The 16,799-nt window shown below is 44.8% G+C and overlaps 1 protein-coding gene across 1 annotated transcript in view; it reads left to right on the forward strand.

The window, feature by feature from the left end:
• ANKS1B (ankyrin repeat and sterile alpha motif domain containing 1B) overlaps positions 1–16,799 on the forward strand; it is a 518,534-nt gene that overhangs the window by 486,078 nt on the left and 15,657 nt on the right. Inside the window, exon 8 of the mRNA XM_069229598.1 lies at positions 15,029–15,196. Within this exon, the coding sequence (XP_069085699.1) occupies positions 15,029–15,196 (168 nt within the window). The remainder of the gene's footprint in view (positions 1–15,028; positions 15,197–16,799) is intronic.

The following is a 16,799-nucleotide window of genomic DNA, read 5'->3' on the forward strand; positions in this document are numbered from 1 at the left end:
GGGCAAGCAGGCTTAACTTAAGAGGCAATGTAGAAGTTATTTATGCAACACTTCAAACAGTAAATCGGAAAACACACAACACAGATAGATACCACACCTAGTTAGAAAAATAAAACTTAATTTATTAAATAAAGCAGAACCAAAACAACAACAAAAAACAGCAAGTGGAACTTGATGTATGATTTTTTAAATAAATAAACTGTAGAAAAGTGCTTAGAAGCAAGAAGCGCCAATCTGGGATATATGGTCACACTGGACCGGGACAAAGTCAAGAGTTCAGGCCGCCTGCGAGGGAGCGGGGGCCAGATACAGGGACTCACATAGGTCCGCTGAACAAAAGTACCTTGATCCTGGCTGCATTGACGTTGCGGAAGATGTGAGGAGCAGCCAAGGCGATGCGTCGGTTCCAATCCTGCAATAGAAGGAGATGCGTCCGTTTTCTCCATGCAAGGTCAGTGATGCGTCTGTGCCGAGGGCAATGCACTGGCCCCGAATGTGATGCATCAGTTTCGCTCCTGTAGCAGAGGATGCGTTGATTCGGAGGGAAATGCGCTGGTTCCAAAGGCGATGCTCAGAGCCCGCTCCATGCAACGACGAGGATGTGCAGGTTCTGATCAACGCAAAGTCAAAGATGACCCACTTCCAATCCCTGCAACACTGAATATGCAATGGTTCCAATGAGGATGCTTGGGTTGACTGAAGAAGCACCTTAGGCCTCACTTCCAAGGGTCCAGGACTGGGCTGGCACCACTTGGCAGGGCAGACTCACAGATGACAGAGTTTAGGTGCAGGTGCAGGTAAGCTGGAAGTCTTTTATGTCCCTGAGACTTAAGAAACAGGAGACCAGTCAGCTGGCTCTTGGAGTCACTCTGGGTTCTGGGGTAGAGAAATGCCGGTTCAGTCCTTCTCACTCCCGGGCAACAGGAATCCGGCAGCAGGTTAGCACAGCAAAGCAGACGTTCAGCAGAGTGGGAGTCCTTGTAGCGCCAGAGCAGTCCTCCTTCCTGGCAGAGTATCCACAGGTCCAGATGTGTACTGAAGTGGTGGTGTCAGAGGTCCAGTACTTCTATCCAGTTGTGCCTTTGAAGTGGGAGGTCCTCCTTTCTATCTCCAGACTCACTACAATGGTGTATGAAGCCCATTGGTGAGGACAGGACACAGCCTATTCAGGATTAAGTGTGAGGCTGGATGATCCATCAAGTCACACTTAAGCTCCATTTGTATGTGGCTGTCTAGAGGGAATGCACAAAGTCCAGCTGTCAACCACCCAGTGTGTGTATTCAGAGACAGGCAACAGGCACCAAATGGCTAAAGTAAGAAAATGGCAGCTTTCTAAAAGTGGCTTTTTCAGAACTGCAATATAAAATCTGACTTTGCGATAAGCTGTGATTTTAAAATCGGAGTCCAGAGACACCAAACTCAAAAAAAGTATCTCTTCCAGATTGTGAGTTACACGTATAAGATATAAAAAGGTGCTTACATTGTTATCCTATGGGGGAGATAGGACTTGCTGTAGTGAAAAATGACTTTTTCACTACCAGGATATCTAAACCTTAAAAGTACAAGTCCTATGTTTTAAATATATTGCACCCGGTCCTCTGGGTTCTCCAGGGCCTACCTTAGGGATGACTACATGTATAAAAAGGGAAGGTTTTGGCCTGGCAAAAGGCCCACATCACCTTCAACCAAACCACCGTATTCCACTGGACCGACCACCACTGCATCCACTTCACCTACAAAAAACATACCGAGCACCATTGCACCCAACAACCACCCTGCCGATGCTGGAACAAAGTTACGGAAGACCAGCTTACCAACACCCTCGTCCAGAACCCACCCCGACTCCACTGACCCAGACACCGTCGCCAACAACCTCACCCTGTGGATCAACGACTGCGCCAACACCCTCGTGCCACTCAAAAAACCCACCGACGACCAAGCCAGAAGAAAAGCCACCTGGTTCACCGACAAGCTGCTAAATTCCAAACGCGACTGCTGGAAGCTAAAAAAAGGAATGGCTCCTCAAACGCACACCTGACAGCCTCACAGCTCACAAGGACGCCACCCGCAAGCACCACCAACTCATCAGACAAGCCAAACGATCCCACTTCAAAGACCGCCTGGACAACAACGCACACGACAGCAAAGAGCTCTTCAGCATCGTGAAAGAACTCTCCAACCCCAGCGCCAACGTCAACGACATCCCTTCATCCCAAGAACTCTGCAACGCACTGTCCAACTTCTTCCACCGGAAGATCATCGACATCCACAACAGTTTTGACGCCACTCCCTGATTCGAGTGTCACCATGTAAAATACCAAGAAATGGTGGTAGTAGATAGTCCCACGAAATATGGACATTTCATCGCCTATAAAAAATTGCCCACTTCTAGTGAATTGCCAACTATTTTACTGAACAGAATGGTTCGTTATCATGGACTGCCAAAGGTTATCCTCTCCGATCGGGGGTCACAATTTTCCTCCAAGTTATGGAAGACATGGTGTAAAACACTCCAACTGACATCTACGCTATCTACTAGTCACCATCCTCAAACAGATGGTCAAGCGGAGAGACTAAATCACACTTTGAAACAATACCTACGTGCCTACGCTGAAAAGGCACTTCATTCTTGGACATCTATGCTCTGGTTAGCTGAGTTAGCTTACAATAACTCATTCCACACTTCTATTGGCGTTACACCCTTTTTATTTGGCTATCATCCTGACACCTTGCCCATCACAATTCCTCAAGAAAGTTCTCTTACTCCAGCTGTGTCAGAAACCATTCAGCATTTACATCAAACCCAGATTGATTCAACAGCATTTAGAAAAAGCCAAACAAAAATATAAAAGGCATTATGACAAGAAACATTGTGAGGGACCGCAATATCAACCAGGTGACAAAGTCTGGCTTTCCACAAAACATATAGAATTCAAGAAGAAGCACATGTTTAACCCCAAATTCATAGGCCCTTATACTGTCCTTCAGCAAATCAATCCGGTGACCTATAAACTGCAATTGCCAAGATCCTTACGGATTCATCCAGTGTTCCACACTTCCCTCTTGAAAAAGGCAGTCCAAAAGATCCACCCTCATCCAGCTCCTGTTCTAGTACAAGGGGAAGAAGAATACGAAGTCAAGAAAGTGTTGGATTCTAAACTGAGAGGGCGTAATCTATGGTACTTAACCTCATGGAAAGGTTATGGTCCTGAAAATAACTCATGGGTTTCCGCATCTGATGTTCATGCTCCCGTACTTGTGAGACGCTTTCATCGTCTTAATCCAAGCAAACCAGGCCCTAGAGCACATCTGGGAGAGGGGAGTACTGTCAACACCAGAGCAGTACGTGCTCTGTTGGCGACAAAAATGCAAAAACCCAGCACTCTCAAAACAAGGTAATTTATGCATTGTGCTGATATGTTGTGGTTTAACCTTTTGCATTGCAGAGTTCAATCCTGAAAACTTATTTTTAATATGCTTACAAATACTGTTCCTTTGCAATGTATTGCTGCAGGTTTTCAGAGTGTTTTAGGGTGTGGCCCCTTTCCAGGGCTTTCCAGAGACTTTCCCTGCAACATGCCTGGGCGTGGTTCTGGGCTGGGCCAAGACTCTATAAAAGAGAGCCAGCCCAACATCCAGTGCTCACTATTCAGAGGTCCCGGTGCAGAGCAGCAGCTTCTTCCTGAGCTCCTGTCCCGGCAGCCTATTTGGAGCTTCCAGTCTTCTGCCCTTCATCCTTCATTGGTGATCATTGTTCCAGGCGGTAAGACGGTGGTTGGACTGCTCCGACACCGTTATTGAGAATTTTCATATTCTTGGTTTAATTATTAAATGAGTAACAGATTACTTGCGCGCTACCATTTCTTGACATTTATATGGTAGTTTACAAAAAGGCAAGACGCGCAATTTGTTTCAGAAAGATTTGACTTTGTTATTCATTGCGTGCTACCATTTCTTGACATTGGCATGGTGACTTAAGAATCGTCAAGACGCGCAATTAGTTTTATGGTGTTTAAACATTGTTGTCCATTGCGCGCTACTATTTCTTGACATTTACATGATGTTTTACAAATTGGCAAGACGTGCAACATTTTTCATGAGAATTTAACTTTGTTGTTCATTGCGCACTACCATATCTTGACATTTACATGGTGGCTCAAGAATCGGCAAAAGAAGCGTGATTTGTTTCATTGTACTTTGATCTTGTTATTTATTGTGAACTGTTATTTCTTGACATTTATATCGTGTTTTACGAATCGGCAAGACGCGCGATTCGATTAATGATGATTTGACTTTGATATTCATTGCGTGCTACCATTTCTTGGTATTTTACATGGTGACACACGGATCAGCAAGACGCATGATTCTCTCCTCGAGTTTATTTCATGTTGTTTATTGTACGCCACTATTCTAAGATATTTATTATGTAATATTCGAGTTGACAAGTTATGTGATTTGTTTCCTGAATCCATATTGTGTTATTCATGGTGCACAATCCTTTTATGGTGTTTAATATATATATATATATATATATCTGCAATATGCACAATTTGTGTTGAAACATTTTTAGAGTACACAGAAGGCCAGAGTTTCTAGATGCAATATTGTATGGTCCTAGTATACATTCTCAAATCAGGATTTATATGACTGGTTTAAAATTTAGTCAGAATGTTTTTTCTGATTCTGATGATTTCAAGTCATATTGCATCACAGAAAACTTTATGGATATCCAATCCTTGCACTTATGTAGTAATTGTTGTGAAGGACTGTTTAATAATCTATTTTAATCAATAGTGGGGGTTTTTCACTTATACAATAAAAATAAAAAAATGGAGATACTCGTGAATGAGTCCAATACGTTTATGGTTTGGTTTGGGCGTATGCACTTCAACTATTGTCCATTTCAATGCAGGATCAAAGTTAGACGGAAAATAGACCTAGGCTCCAAAGTGAAAGTGGCCCCACTAGAAAATTAGATAAGTAAAAGTGCCCCACATTTGCACACCAAGGCAGTTTGACAAACTGTATAGGTGTTTTACAAGGTATGGGAGGTTGCAGGGAATGGGGGCGTGGGCAGGCGTACAACATGGCAGACGCATGATTTGGCGGCTCTGGACCCTAGTCGAACCATCTACCCATGATCTGCCCCCTACGATGTTACTAACCTACACAGTTCCCCGTGCAGGACCGGAGAGGGGCTGGGGCACTGCGCGGTAGTGGAGCGAGATGGCAGCACCCGTACAGAGGTGGAGACTGACAGAGGAGGCCTACCTCCTGCCCGACATTTCCTGTTCCTGCCCGCCAAGAGGCTCTTCGCTGTTAAGCCTTAAGTGAAGATGCACTGGGTGTGGGCTGCTCCTGCGAGCGGGCAAGAACTGAAATGTGCTGGGGGCTGTGCCCAGCGGCCGCACTGTGCCTGGGCCTCCCTGTCTGACATCCCCTGCTCCTGGCCACGGTGAGGCCACCCTGCAGCATAGATGGTGAGCACACAGGGTGCGGGCCAGTGCGGCTGTGCCCGTGTGAAGACGGGACTGTGCTGGGGTGGCACCCGATGGCTGCGTTGCCCGGGGGTGTTTCTAGTTGTGTGCCAGCGTGAGCGGGCCGGCGCTGGAGATGCGCCTCCCCCCAGGCCTGGAAATCTGCAGCCTGTTGGTACTCTTGTGGAGCAGTGGAGCCTGCCCCTGTGCCGGCAAGCAAGTGAGGAGGCCGGGTACCGGCTGAAGCCTGGCGGGACTGGTGGATGGGGCCTACATGGGCCTAATGGGCGGCGCAGCCCGCTGGTGGCGGTGGCTGGTGGGGGGCGTACCCCATGAGGCCTGCATCTGATACAATGGCAGCGGAAGGGCCCGGATATCGCGCAGATCCTGGCATTGTCCCCCAGGTGAAACACTAAATGAGCGTGTTGGTAGCAAGGCGCCGAAGCTCATGAGAATGCCTTTAATGGCCAGTCATACATCAGGGTACCTATGCTGCTACTTAGAGAGACCTGGTTACTAAGAGCAGAGATGGTGACTTGGGGCATATATGACGGACTGCCCTGGAGGATGGCACTGGTTTCTTCCCCTTGAGGAGACAAAGAGCGGAGGAGCGACTGGCATTGGTAGCCTGCAGACTCAAGACTAACCCGCTTCAGAGAGCCGGGCCAGGACCTATGTGACCAGTCCATCTCAGACCTGAGGAAAATGTGGAGCCTCTAAGGCCCATTTTGTGTCACCGTAGACGGAGCTGGGGTGATGGATTACACGCAAGCCTGCTGGGAGTGATCCTTGTCAGTCACCAGATCCTCGGGGTCTGTGCACGTTCCCAACACGTCCACCACTGAACAGCTCCAAGACTCTGATAGATAAATCGCAGAGACTGAGAGAGTTCAAGAGGGGAAGAGGGGATTAGGAAGGGAACAGCTGGGAAGGAGACCTGTAGTAAGAAAAAGGTTAGAACACACGATATGAAAATGATATCTCCTGAAATCAATACTAGACTATGATTCTAAGCCTAGTCACTCTGTAAACATGAACAATCTAAGAATTAAGTTTAAAATGACTAAGTTTCAAGATGGCCGGATACCTGTAAGGGAATCAAGATGAATTCAATGAAAACTTTCTTATTCAAGTACTTTCCTTTACATGAGTATCAGAAAAAACATTCTGACAAAATTTTAAACCAGTCATATAAATCCTGTTTTGAGAATGTATACTAGGACCATACAATATTGCATCTAGAAACTCTGGCCTTCTGTGTACTCTAAAAATGTTTCAACACAAATTACGCATATTGCAGATATATATATATATATATATATATATATATATATATATATATATATATATATATATAGTAAACACCATAAAAGGACTGTGCACCATGAATAACACAATATGGATTCAGGAAACAAATCACATAACTTGTCAACTCGAATATTACATAATAAATATCTTAGAATAGTGGCATACAATAAACAACATGAAATAAACTTGAGGAGAGAATCATGCGTCTTGCTGATTCGAGTGTCACCATGTAAAATACCAAGAAATGGTAGCACGCAATGAATATCAAAGTCAAATCATCATTAATCGAATTGCGCGTCTTGCCGATTCGTAAAACCCGATGTAAATGTCAAGAAATAACAGCTCACAATAAATAACAAGATCAAAGTAGAATGAAACGAATCGCGCTTCTTTTGCCGATTCTTGAGCCACCATGTAAATGTCAAGAAATGGTAGCGCGCAATGAACAACAAAGTTAAATCCTCATGAAATGAGTTGCACGTCTTGCCAATTCGTAAAACATCATGTAAATGTCAAGAAATAGTAGCACGCAATGGACAACAATGTTTAAACACCATAAAACGAATCGCGCGTCTTGCCAATTCTTAAGTCACCGTGCCAATGTCAAGAAATGGTAGCACGCAATGAATAACAAAGTCAAACCTTTATGAAACAAATTTCGCGTCTTGTCTATTTGTAAACTACCATATAAATGTCAAGAAATGGTAGCGCGCAAGTAATCTGTTACTCATTCAAGAATTAAACCAAGAATATGAGAATTCTCAATAACGGTGTCGGAACAGTCCAACCACCGTCTTACCGCCTGGAACAATGATCACCAATGAAGGATGAAGGGCAGAAGACTGGAAGATCCAAATAGGCCGCCGGGACAGGAGCTCAGGAAGAAGCTGCTGCTCTGCACCGGGACCTCTGAATAGTGAGCACTGGGAGTTGGGCTGGCTCTCTTTTATACAGTCTTGGCCCAGCCCAGAACCACGCCCAGGCATGTTGCAGGGAAAGTCTCTGGAAAGCCCTGGAAAAGGGCCACACCCTAACACACTCTGAAAACCTGCAGCAATACATTGCAAAGGAACAGTATTTGTAAGCATATTAAAAATACGTTTTCAGGATTGAACTCTGCAATGCAAAAGGTTAAACCACAACATATCAGCACAATGCATAAATTACGTTGTTTTGAGAGTGCTGGGTTTTTGCATTTTTGTCGCCAATAGAGCACGTACTGCTCTGGTGTTGACATTCCTTGAGAATGGTGGGTGTGACCTTCAGACCTTACGTTGACAATCTCTTGATAACATGGGGTGAAATAAAACTAAGGCCCCGGGGATGGTAGGATATGTGCAGCGCCACTCCCTGCCCTCGGAGGACTCACCTTCCTCCACACCGCAAGACTGTGTTCTCCCTACGAGAGCAGATACACCAGCGGACATCCTAGATCTTATTTTACATGAGATACGTGACTCCAGAGAAATCATGGAAGAGAAGTTTGACGCTATCACTACAGACCTTAACCTGCTGAGAGACGACCAGCACAAACTGGCTGATAGGGTAAAATCAGCGAAACACACATTGGCTACCTTGGCTCCGGGGCAGGTGGAACATGGCTCTATGTTACAACAACTGCACAAACAGGTGGAACAACTCCAGGACAGGGCTGAGGATGCCAAAGGTCGAGCGTGCAGGAATAATATCTGAATAGTGCGTATGCCATTAGGGGTCGAAGGGGATTGGCCCACGCAATACATCGAGAGCTGGCTGCAATCGACAGTGTCTCCTGAGGGCCTGTCCGCTTTCTTCATGGTTGAAAGGCCACGCCGCATACCCTCCAAGAGACCCATCCTGGGGCCCGCCGAGACCCATAGTGGCTAAACTTCTGAACTACAGAGACATTTAGCTTCAAGCCGTACTTGAACGTGCGCCGCTTACAGTTGAGGACACCAGAGTATCTTTCTACCCAGACTGTACGCTGTTAGTACAGCGGCGCCGGGCCTCCTTCCAGGAGGTCAAGAAACACCTTAGAGCACATGGCTTTGTATACGCATTGATCTTTCCTGCAACACTGAAAGTAATACATAACAACGGCTCCCACTTCTTTAACTCTCCTGCGTCGGCCAGGGAATGGCTGGATCTGAATTTTCAAGGACCACAGAGTGTGAGTTTGCATCACAGAGCTCTGGTCGATTTAACCGGCGTGCCCGCCGTAAATAAGACACTATACATGAAGGGGGGGGCATCCCGGAGGCAGGCACGTAAGAGCCAGCTGGAAGCCATCCAACTCACAAATAATCTGCGAGATCCCAACTGCAGATCTAGCATGGAATCATCCGTAGCTGGAGAGTCAGACATTAAGACTGAAGGCAGTGTGACATTGTTCCCATCTATCACACCGCAGACCGCACACGATCTGTGATGAAAGAAAACTGTCTGCGCTACTCGTCGACCACACTACACAGATACTGTGGATGCCACCGGAGCGCCCATCTAGATCATTGATCAGCAAATTGGGCTGCTGCTTTGATACCTCTATGATGATTCTGATTATCTCCTATTCTTAAATTGTCATATCTGCATATGTATGTAATAACCTTATATTGTGTGCTGGCGTAGGGGATGAATCAATAAGTGACCAGTTACTGGTATGGCCTGGGTCCAGACCAGATTAAGATGGTATGCCTGAAGTACAAATGTATAGTTTGGCGTTGGAGCCATCATACCCCATTAGCGTAAGCCTTACTATTTCTCTGTTTCTACAGTTGATTATGTTTGTTAAATTGGTCGAGCATAGTTGTTTCCGCTGGACCGTGCATTGGGCAAGGTGGTTACTTGTTCTTCGAATGCTTCTGTCATCACTGATACACACGGGGAACGCAGTAGGTCCATGGGGCTGGCAGTTATACCTTCTACATCCAGAACAATGACTTCCGTTGCTAAATCATACGATATAATCACTTGGAATTTCAGAGGCCTGGGGACACATCATAAACGTCACAGGGTGTTAGCACTGTTTTACAGACATCAACCTCATCTTGCCTTCCTGCAAGAAACCCACCTCACTACACCAGAAGCCCTAAAATTATAGCACAGGTGGCAGAGTCACTTGTTCCACACCTCCTCAGCATATGCTAGAGGAGCAGCCATTTGGATAAGGTCAGGAATTCCGTTTTCTGCCCAAGATACTAAAGTTGACTCACAAGGTAGATATGTCCTTCTCAAGGGATTTCTGGATGGGGAGCAGATAGTACTGGGCTGTTTTTATGCTCCATACCAGAAACAAGATGATTTTTATACACACTTGTGTAACGTGCTAGCAGAATGGGCTCATCTCCCGTGGGTAATAGGAGGTGACTCGAATGCTGTACTATATGTGTACCCCGATCGCTCGCACCAGCCCCTCCCTAGTGCCACACCAGTTTGACAGGCCAGAATACTGCAACAATGGGTTGAGGGGTGGAACTTAGTAGATGTCTGGCAGCACCATAATGCAAATGCGAGGGAATACTCCTTTTACTCCTACCCACATGTGCTCCATTCCCGTTTAGACCGAATCTTATGCACTACTTCTTATGTACTACTAGCTTGCAACCCCACATAAATCATGCTACATACTTAGGCAAGACACTGTCTGACCACTATCCGCTCAAGATCCAACTAACCTTGGGAAGGGTACCCACCCCGATACCTACATGACGTCTGCAGCCTACACTCTTGGAAGACCAGGTCTTTAGAGAGACATTAGCTACTACCATAGACACATATTTTTCAGAAAATACTGACACAGCCACATCCCCACTGATTGAATGGGAGGCCTTCAAGGTAATTATACATGGGACATCCATATCTATGAGAGTGGGAGCTTGTACTGAAATAGAATTTGACCTCACACAGATAGAAGTCGAGTTGGGGTCACTAGAATGCGAGGTGATATCGAACGACAACACAACTGAGCGATTGCAAGAGGCACTGATCCGGCATGCGGAACTTCTAGAGCCCTTGTAGAATACAGATTATACACCCATAAGATGCATGTGGAGGCAGACAAACCGGGTGCCCTACTTGCTAAGCTAATCATACTGCAGCAGTCTCCCACACCTATTTCAATGATACAATCCCCTCAGCTGGGTTTCCTAACTAGCCAAACTGGCCTTCTGTCTATACTATGCAGCTTTGTACACAGAGCCGCCACCTATAGACAAACACTCCCTACATACATTTCTGCCCTGCCATCTGCTCCCACAGGGGACAACACTAGAAAAGGAGACGCTACGAGCCTCAATCACAAATACCGAGATTGACGAGGCATTAAAAGAGATGGCGCACAATAAAACCCCTGGCTCTGACGGATTGGCGGTGAACTTTTATGCCACATACCCTAAGCGCTTGCTTCCCCACCTAGAGAAATTATAAAAGAGGTCCCTCGTGGAAGGAATGCTTCCAGCTACAACTCGTGAAGCACTAGTGAACACGCTTCTCAAACCAAATAGACCTCCCACACAGATGTCATCCTATAGGCCCCTGTCTATATTAAATACTGAATATAAGCTCCTCAGCAAAATTTTGGCACGTAGACTGCTCCCATTGCTTCCACAGCTACTTCACACGGACCGATGTGGCTTTGTCCCACGCCGGAGTACATCCATGAATATCCGCTGGCTATTTCAGTTAATGGATGAGTCGAAGCACAAATACCCATATGCCGGTTGCATCTCCTTAAATATACAGCAGGCATTTGATACTCTCAGCTGGCAGTATCTGGAAGCCTTTGGAATTCCTCCTGAATTTATATGGTGGGTGAGGCTCCTGTACAGGGCCCCGACTGTCAGGGCGAAGACAGGAGTGCATATATTCTCTTCTTGTCCCATATACCGCGGAAATAGACAGGGCTGTCCCCAACACTTGTTTGTACTGGCATTGGAGCCCCTGGCACAGCACCTTTGCCGCTGTGCGGTGGATTGGGGAATTGCACTCAACTCCACTACACATGCTTGCTCCTTATATGGGGATGATATGATACAGGGATCTGCGGCAGGGCACGGAGAAGGCAGCTCAGATTTTTTCTCGATTTGCACTCCTCTCTGGGCTCCAAATTAATCCTGATAAGTCATATGCATATTCATTCCAGGATACCTGGTCGGAACCTACGATTCCATTTGGGCCCATGACCATTATAATGGCCCATATCTCCTTCCACTATCTTGGTATTCGCGTGTACCAGAATCAAGCGGAACGGTTAGACGGGAATCTAAACTGTGCAATTACATCCCTTCAATCCCAGGTCGACTTTTAGATTACACTACCCCTTTCAGTGGCTGGAAGGGTGACCCTGACGAAGATGAAAGTGCTACCATGGGTCTTATACCATTTTGTGAACCTGCTGCTTATAGTACCAACTTGTGTATTTCGGACATTGAATTCTTTATTGAAGGCCTCATATGGGGGAAAGGTCGCCGCCGAGTCGGACTGACGAAACTACAGTTACCCCCAGACTTGGGAGGCTTGGGCCCTCCAGATTTTAAGGCCTACTCTATTGCGGGCCAATTGCAATGGCTGGCCTACTGGCTAGCTGACCATAATTTAGACGAGATAAACTGTACAGAAGCAATGTGGAGGAGGGGTTTTATTCACCAACTGCTTTGTCCTGGGTCGCCTAAATTGCTCCTTGGGGCTACTTTGCAACTACGCACGGCATTGGCCTATTAGAAACTAACTACATGGTACACAACTTCAGTGACCCCCCTATGCAGGCTCCCTATCCCTTCGGGAACTATCACAGCTGCTATGCTCAGGGTTTGGGGACAGCGGGGTCCACTTACTTTAGGGGACTTGTTTGAAGATGACATGCTAATCCCACATTCAGATTTTGTGCAACTGCATGGTTTATCGGAGACTCTCTTTTTGACACATGCTAAAATACTATCATATGTTCGCACTTATTGGGCACCACAGGGTACTGAACCGGCAACACATGAAACCCTCCAGGCTCTTCACACAATGGGACATGGTAGACATCTTGTAAGATGGATATATCACGTGATCTGGGCACAGCTCCACATATCATTGGACACGTTGAAGGCTGCGTGGGTAGCTGATATAGGCAGAGACATTACTGTCAAAGAATGGTCTTTCCTATTACAAGATGCCAAGAAAGTCTTGCAACACTCAGTTTAAGCTGATTCAGTTTTACCTCTTTCACTGGGCATACCTCACTCCAAAATAGACTCAATAGAATCTACCACCTTACAACGGTGCACTGTCCTCAATGCCGACCTTCTCCATATGCTTTGGAAATGTCCGTCCCTCACACAGTACTGGACTGCAACAGGAGCCACTCTGATAGAGATCGCGGACGAACCAGTAGAATTGTCACCGCCTTTATTTCCTCCTGGGACTGTACCCTAGGAAACGTGCCTTTACGGTACTTATGTGTTTCATGGACTTGGCTCTGCTTTTGGCAAAGCGTCAGCTGACAAAGCCCTGGAAGCCCCCACCCATGCCCCATCTCTCCTCTCGAGGAAGGAGGCGGTGTTACGTTGGAGCCAGGCTGAAAGTGCTGCCCTCAGTAAAGAAGAATATAGAGGACTCAGGAGAAAAACAATATTTCTGGAATGGGACTCACTGGTGGAAACACTTAGGGCACAGATTGAGTCATAGGGCTGACTGTGGTAGAGCATATATAGTACCTTGTGAGATGCTGGAGGCAAGTCTGAGTTACACACCTGTGGCTTCCACATATTTTGTCCTATAGGGTTCATATATGCCTCTTCCTCACTGATGTCTGCCTGTGTTGATATGTTTTTAAGGTGAATATATAGGTCGGCCTCCCATGCAGGGAAAGTTACTCCCGAGGAGCTCAATATCAGATGCAACCCCTGTGTCTTAACTCACGTGACTAATAGACGGAGGCTGGGTAAGATGCGGAGTGGATGTGATGAGGGATTGTTGTTCAACATCATTGTTACATACTACAAGATTGCCAGCTCACACCTGTAGTCCTGTTATATAGAATGCATATTCAACTACGAGATCTGTATGTGTCACTACTTGATTACTGTATGATGGAACAGTTGGTAATGAAACTAAAAAAAAAGGGAGATTGCAGGGAATATATGTAGTAATATGAGGGAACTCAACAGCAAACACCGACCCAACAGGCTAGAAAACAGACTCAAAATATATCTAAAAACCTGCCCACTGGACTGACCTGTCAGACCATCCCTTCTGTCCTTGTCAGATAGCCCAACAGGTCAGTCAAACCAAGTTTGAATGCTTTCTTGTTAGTTGAACGATCCTGGGGGCGGGATAAAAGAAAATATGGCTAGTAGTGTAATTTATGTCTAAATTGTGTAGAAAATGACTAAATTGTGACACACTGGAAAAAACGACACTTAAAACCAGGATTTGCACAGGCCGATGTTCGATCTTGTTAGCAGATAATATGTTACTGAGCCGATTCCTCGGAGGTAAACTTTGTTGCTGTAGAACACGTGAAGCTGACATTTATTAAAAGCACCTAAAGGAGTGAAACCTTAGTGTGTTTAGTAATGACATATTGAGGCTTTACATGATAAAGGTTAATGTACAATTACTGTGGTCTGTCATCTCGCTCCCACAAATTATACATGCCTCCTTTAGCCATTTTAACAAAGACAGACGCTCAGTCTGCCACACCCAGAATCGAAATCAAACCGATTTTGAGTGCAGAGCTGTCAGTCAGCAAACTACACAACACCCTCAGTACATTGCCACTCTACATCCCGATGCTCAGATGATCCCTGCAGCCGCTCATGGCCTGTCCGCCACAACACATTTTTAGGAGACTGCAAACAGTGAGGGTTTGTGTGGGACGGGACTCTTAACACTAACCATCACTTGATAGTGGGCTTGGCGTACATTGAAGCAATTTAAAGGCCAAATCCTGGGAGGGCCCAAAAGTCAATCACAAGTCAGTCACAATTGGACTTCTAGGTTTTTTCCTTCTCACAAGTACCGGTGCCCGTTGCATGCCCTGATGTGTCTCGGTGGGTAGAAGAAAGCTCCTCCATATTAAATTTACTTTAATTCGTCAACCGCTTTGCGGCCTTCTGAACAAAACCAGCATTGTATACTGAGTGACATTTTTTCTGAACTACAATGCAAAGATACTTTATTTTAGATTGCTGTTCTTTAATTAAAAACACACTCTCTCGTTAATCTATGGTACGTTTGTCTTACTCAATTAACTTGAATATTTGTATCTTTTTTTCCTCCAGAATTTAGCCTATGAAATTATTTTAACATTGGGCCAGGCATTTGAAGTTGCCTACCAGCTCGCACTTCAGGCACGGAAAGGGGGAAACTCTTCAACACTTCCTGAAAGCTTCGATAGTAAACCTTCCAAGCCAATTCCTAAACCACGTGTTAGTATTCGAAAATCCTTGGTAAGTTAAAACGCAGACCTCTACATCTACCTTTTAATTTAATTGAATGAAGGCTGCAACTTGCTCCATATTTTAATGAAACAGTTATTTTATTTGCAGATTGTCGTAAGGTCTTCTGAAGCTGAGAAGAACACTAAATTACAGCAGCTTTCGTTTGTACTGAGTTGTGCATAAACATGTCATTTATGGCGTTTGTTTTTGTAAATATACTTTTTTAAGTGCCCCAAATTTCCTGAAATTTCATATTCCATCTTCGGTTGACAGGGTACACATTTTGAGAATTTTCGTGCTGACATGCAGCAGGCATAATATAGACACCACAATAGTTTCGACATTTGATTATGCTAATAATGCCTGACCCTAATCAACTCGGAATCTGGCAAGAATTTTATCTTTGAGAGTTGCTTATCACTATCACCAATCTTTCCAAGCAGATTTATTGTAATTCTTTTTGGAACAATATGTTGCTCTAGGGAAATCAAAAACATAAAAAATAGTTGCTTATCTGTCATCCTACTTCTCCTAAAGTATATTACCTATAGTCATAAACATTGAATTGTGCAGGATCTCAAAACACTTTTTATAAAGCATATAAAAACATGTATATATGCCTTTATTTTGAGAAAAGCCAATTTTTTTTAGGAAAAACGAAATGTTTTTGAACAGCCCATGAGAGGTTTGTACTTGCTAACTGTCAGCTATATACTTAAAATAGTTTAGAGACTAGAAAACCCTTTCACAAACTTTTTTAAAAGGAAGAATGAGAGAAAAAGTGACAATGTAGCCGTATGGGCTGAAGCCTGAAAGGCTGTGGAAACTGCACTATTCCTTAAGTAATAGATAACAACCAGTATCCCATCATGCCTTGTAAGTGGCAGTATAGCCATGTCTACTTTTTACAGAGATGAAGGATCACGGTAAAACTGGGGACACTTTTCTTTGACCTTTTTTATTCAGAGAAGAGGGAGGGTTGGTTATGATTATAATGAAGATTCCCTTGAGGGAGAACAAGGGCCCCTTATCCTTCATGGATTCTTCAGTATTAATCATAAGCAACACATAGATTAGCTTGCCCATCACTTACTAAGGAGGAGAAACTAGGCAAAAGGAAAAAAAAACACTTACAGAACTTAACAATGTCTTGTGAAAGTTGTACAGCCTTACATGTGGCCACCTTACAGATATCTGCAATTGAGTGGTTTCTCAACAATGCTGCAGTGGCAGCTCCACGTCGCTTGGGGTGGGCTCAGAGTGTACTCAACAAAGATTTTTGTTAGAATTGCTACCAAAGAAGGATACAGGGCAGAAAACACCTATATATGGACTGCTTTGACATGGCTAACCCTGTTCTTATGTGACCATATTTAACAAACTGATGATCAGTTGGTCTAGTGATATTAGTCTTCTCTAAATAGAATTGCAAACCGCTTTTCACATCCAGTGAATGTAATGCCCTTTCCTCAGGAAAAGAAGGATTCTGGAAAAAACTGGAAGAGAAATTGTCTAATTAAGATGGAACTTTGATACCACCTCAGGTAGTACACTTGGCTAAGTTCTCATTAGTAAATTGTCTTTATCAAACACTGTATATGGTTCCTTACAA

Source organism: Pleurodeles waltl, chromosome 4_1, assembly GCF_031143425.1.
Source record: "Pleurodeles waltl isolate 20211129_DDA chromosome 4_1, aPleWal1.hap1.20221129, whole genome shotgun sequence".
In the NCBI taxonomy this organism is placed as follows: domain Eukaryota; kingdom Metazoa; phylum Chordata; class Amphibia; order Caudata; family Salamandridae; genus Pleurodeles; species Pleurodeles waltl.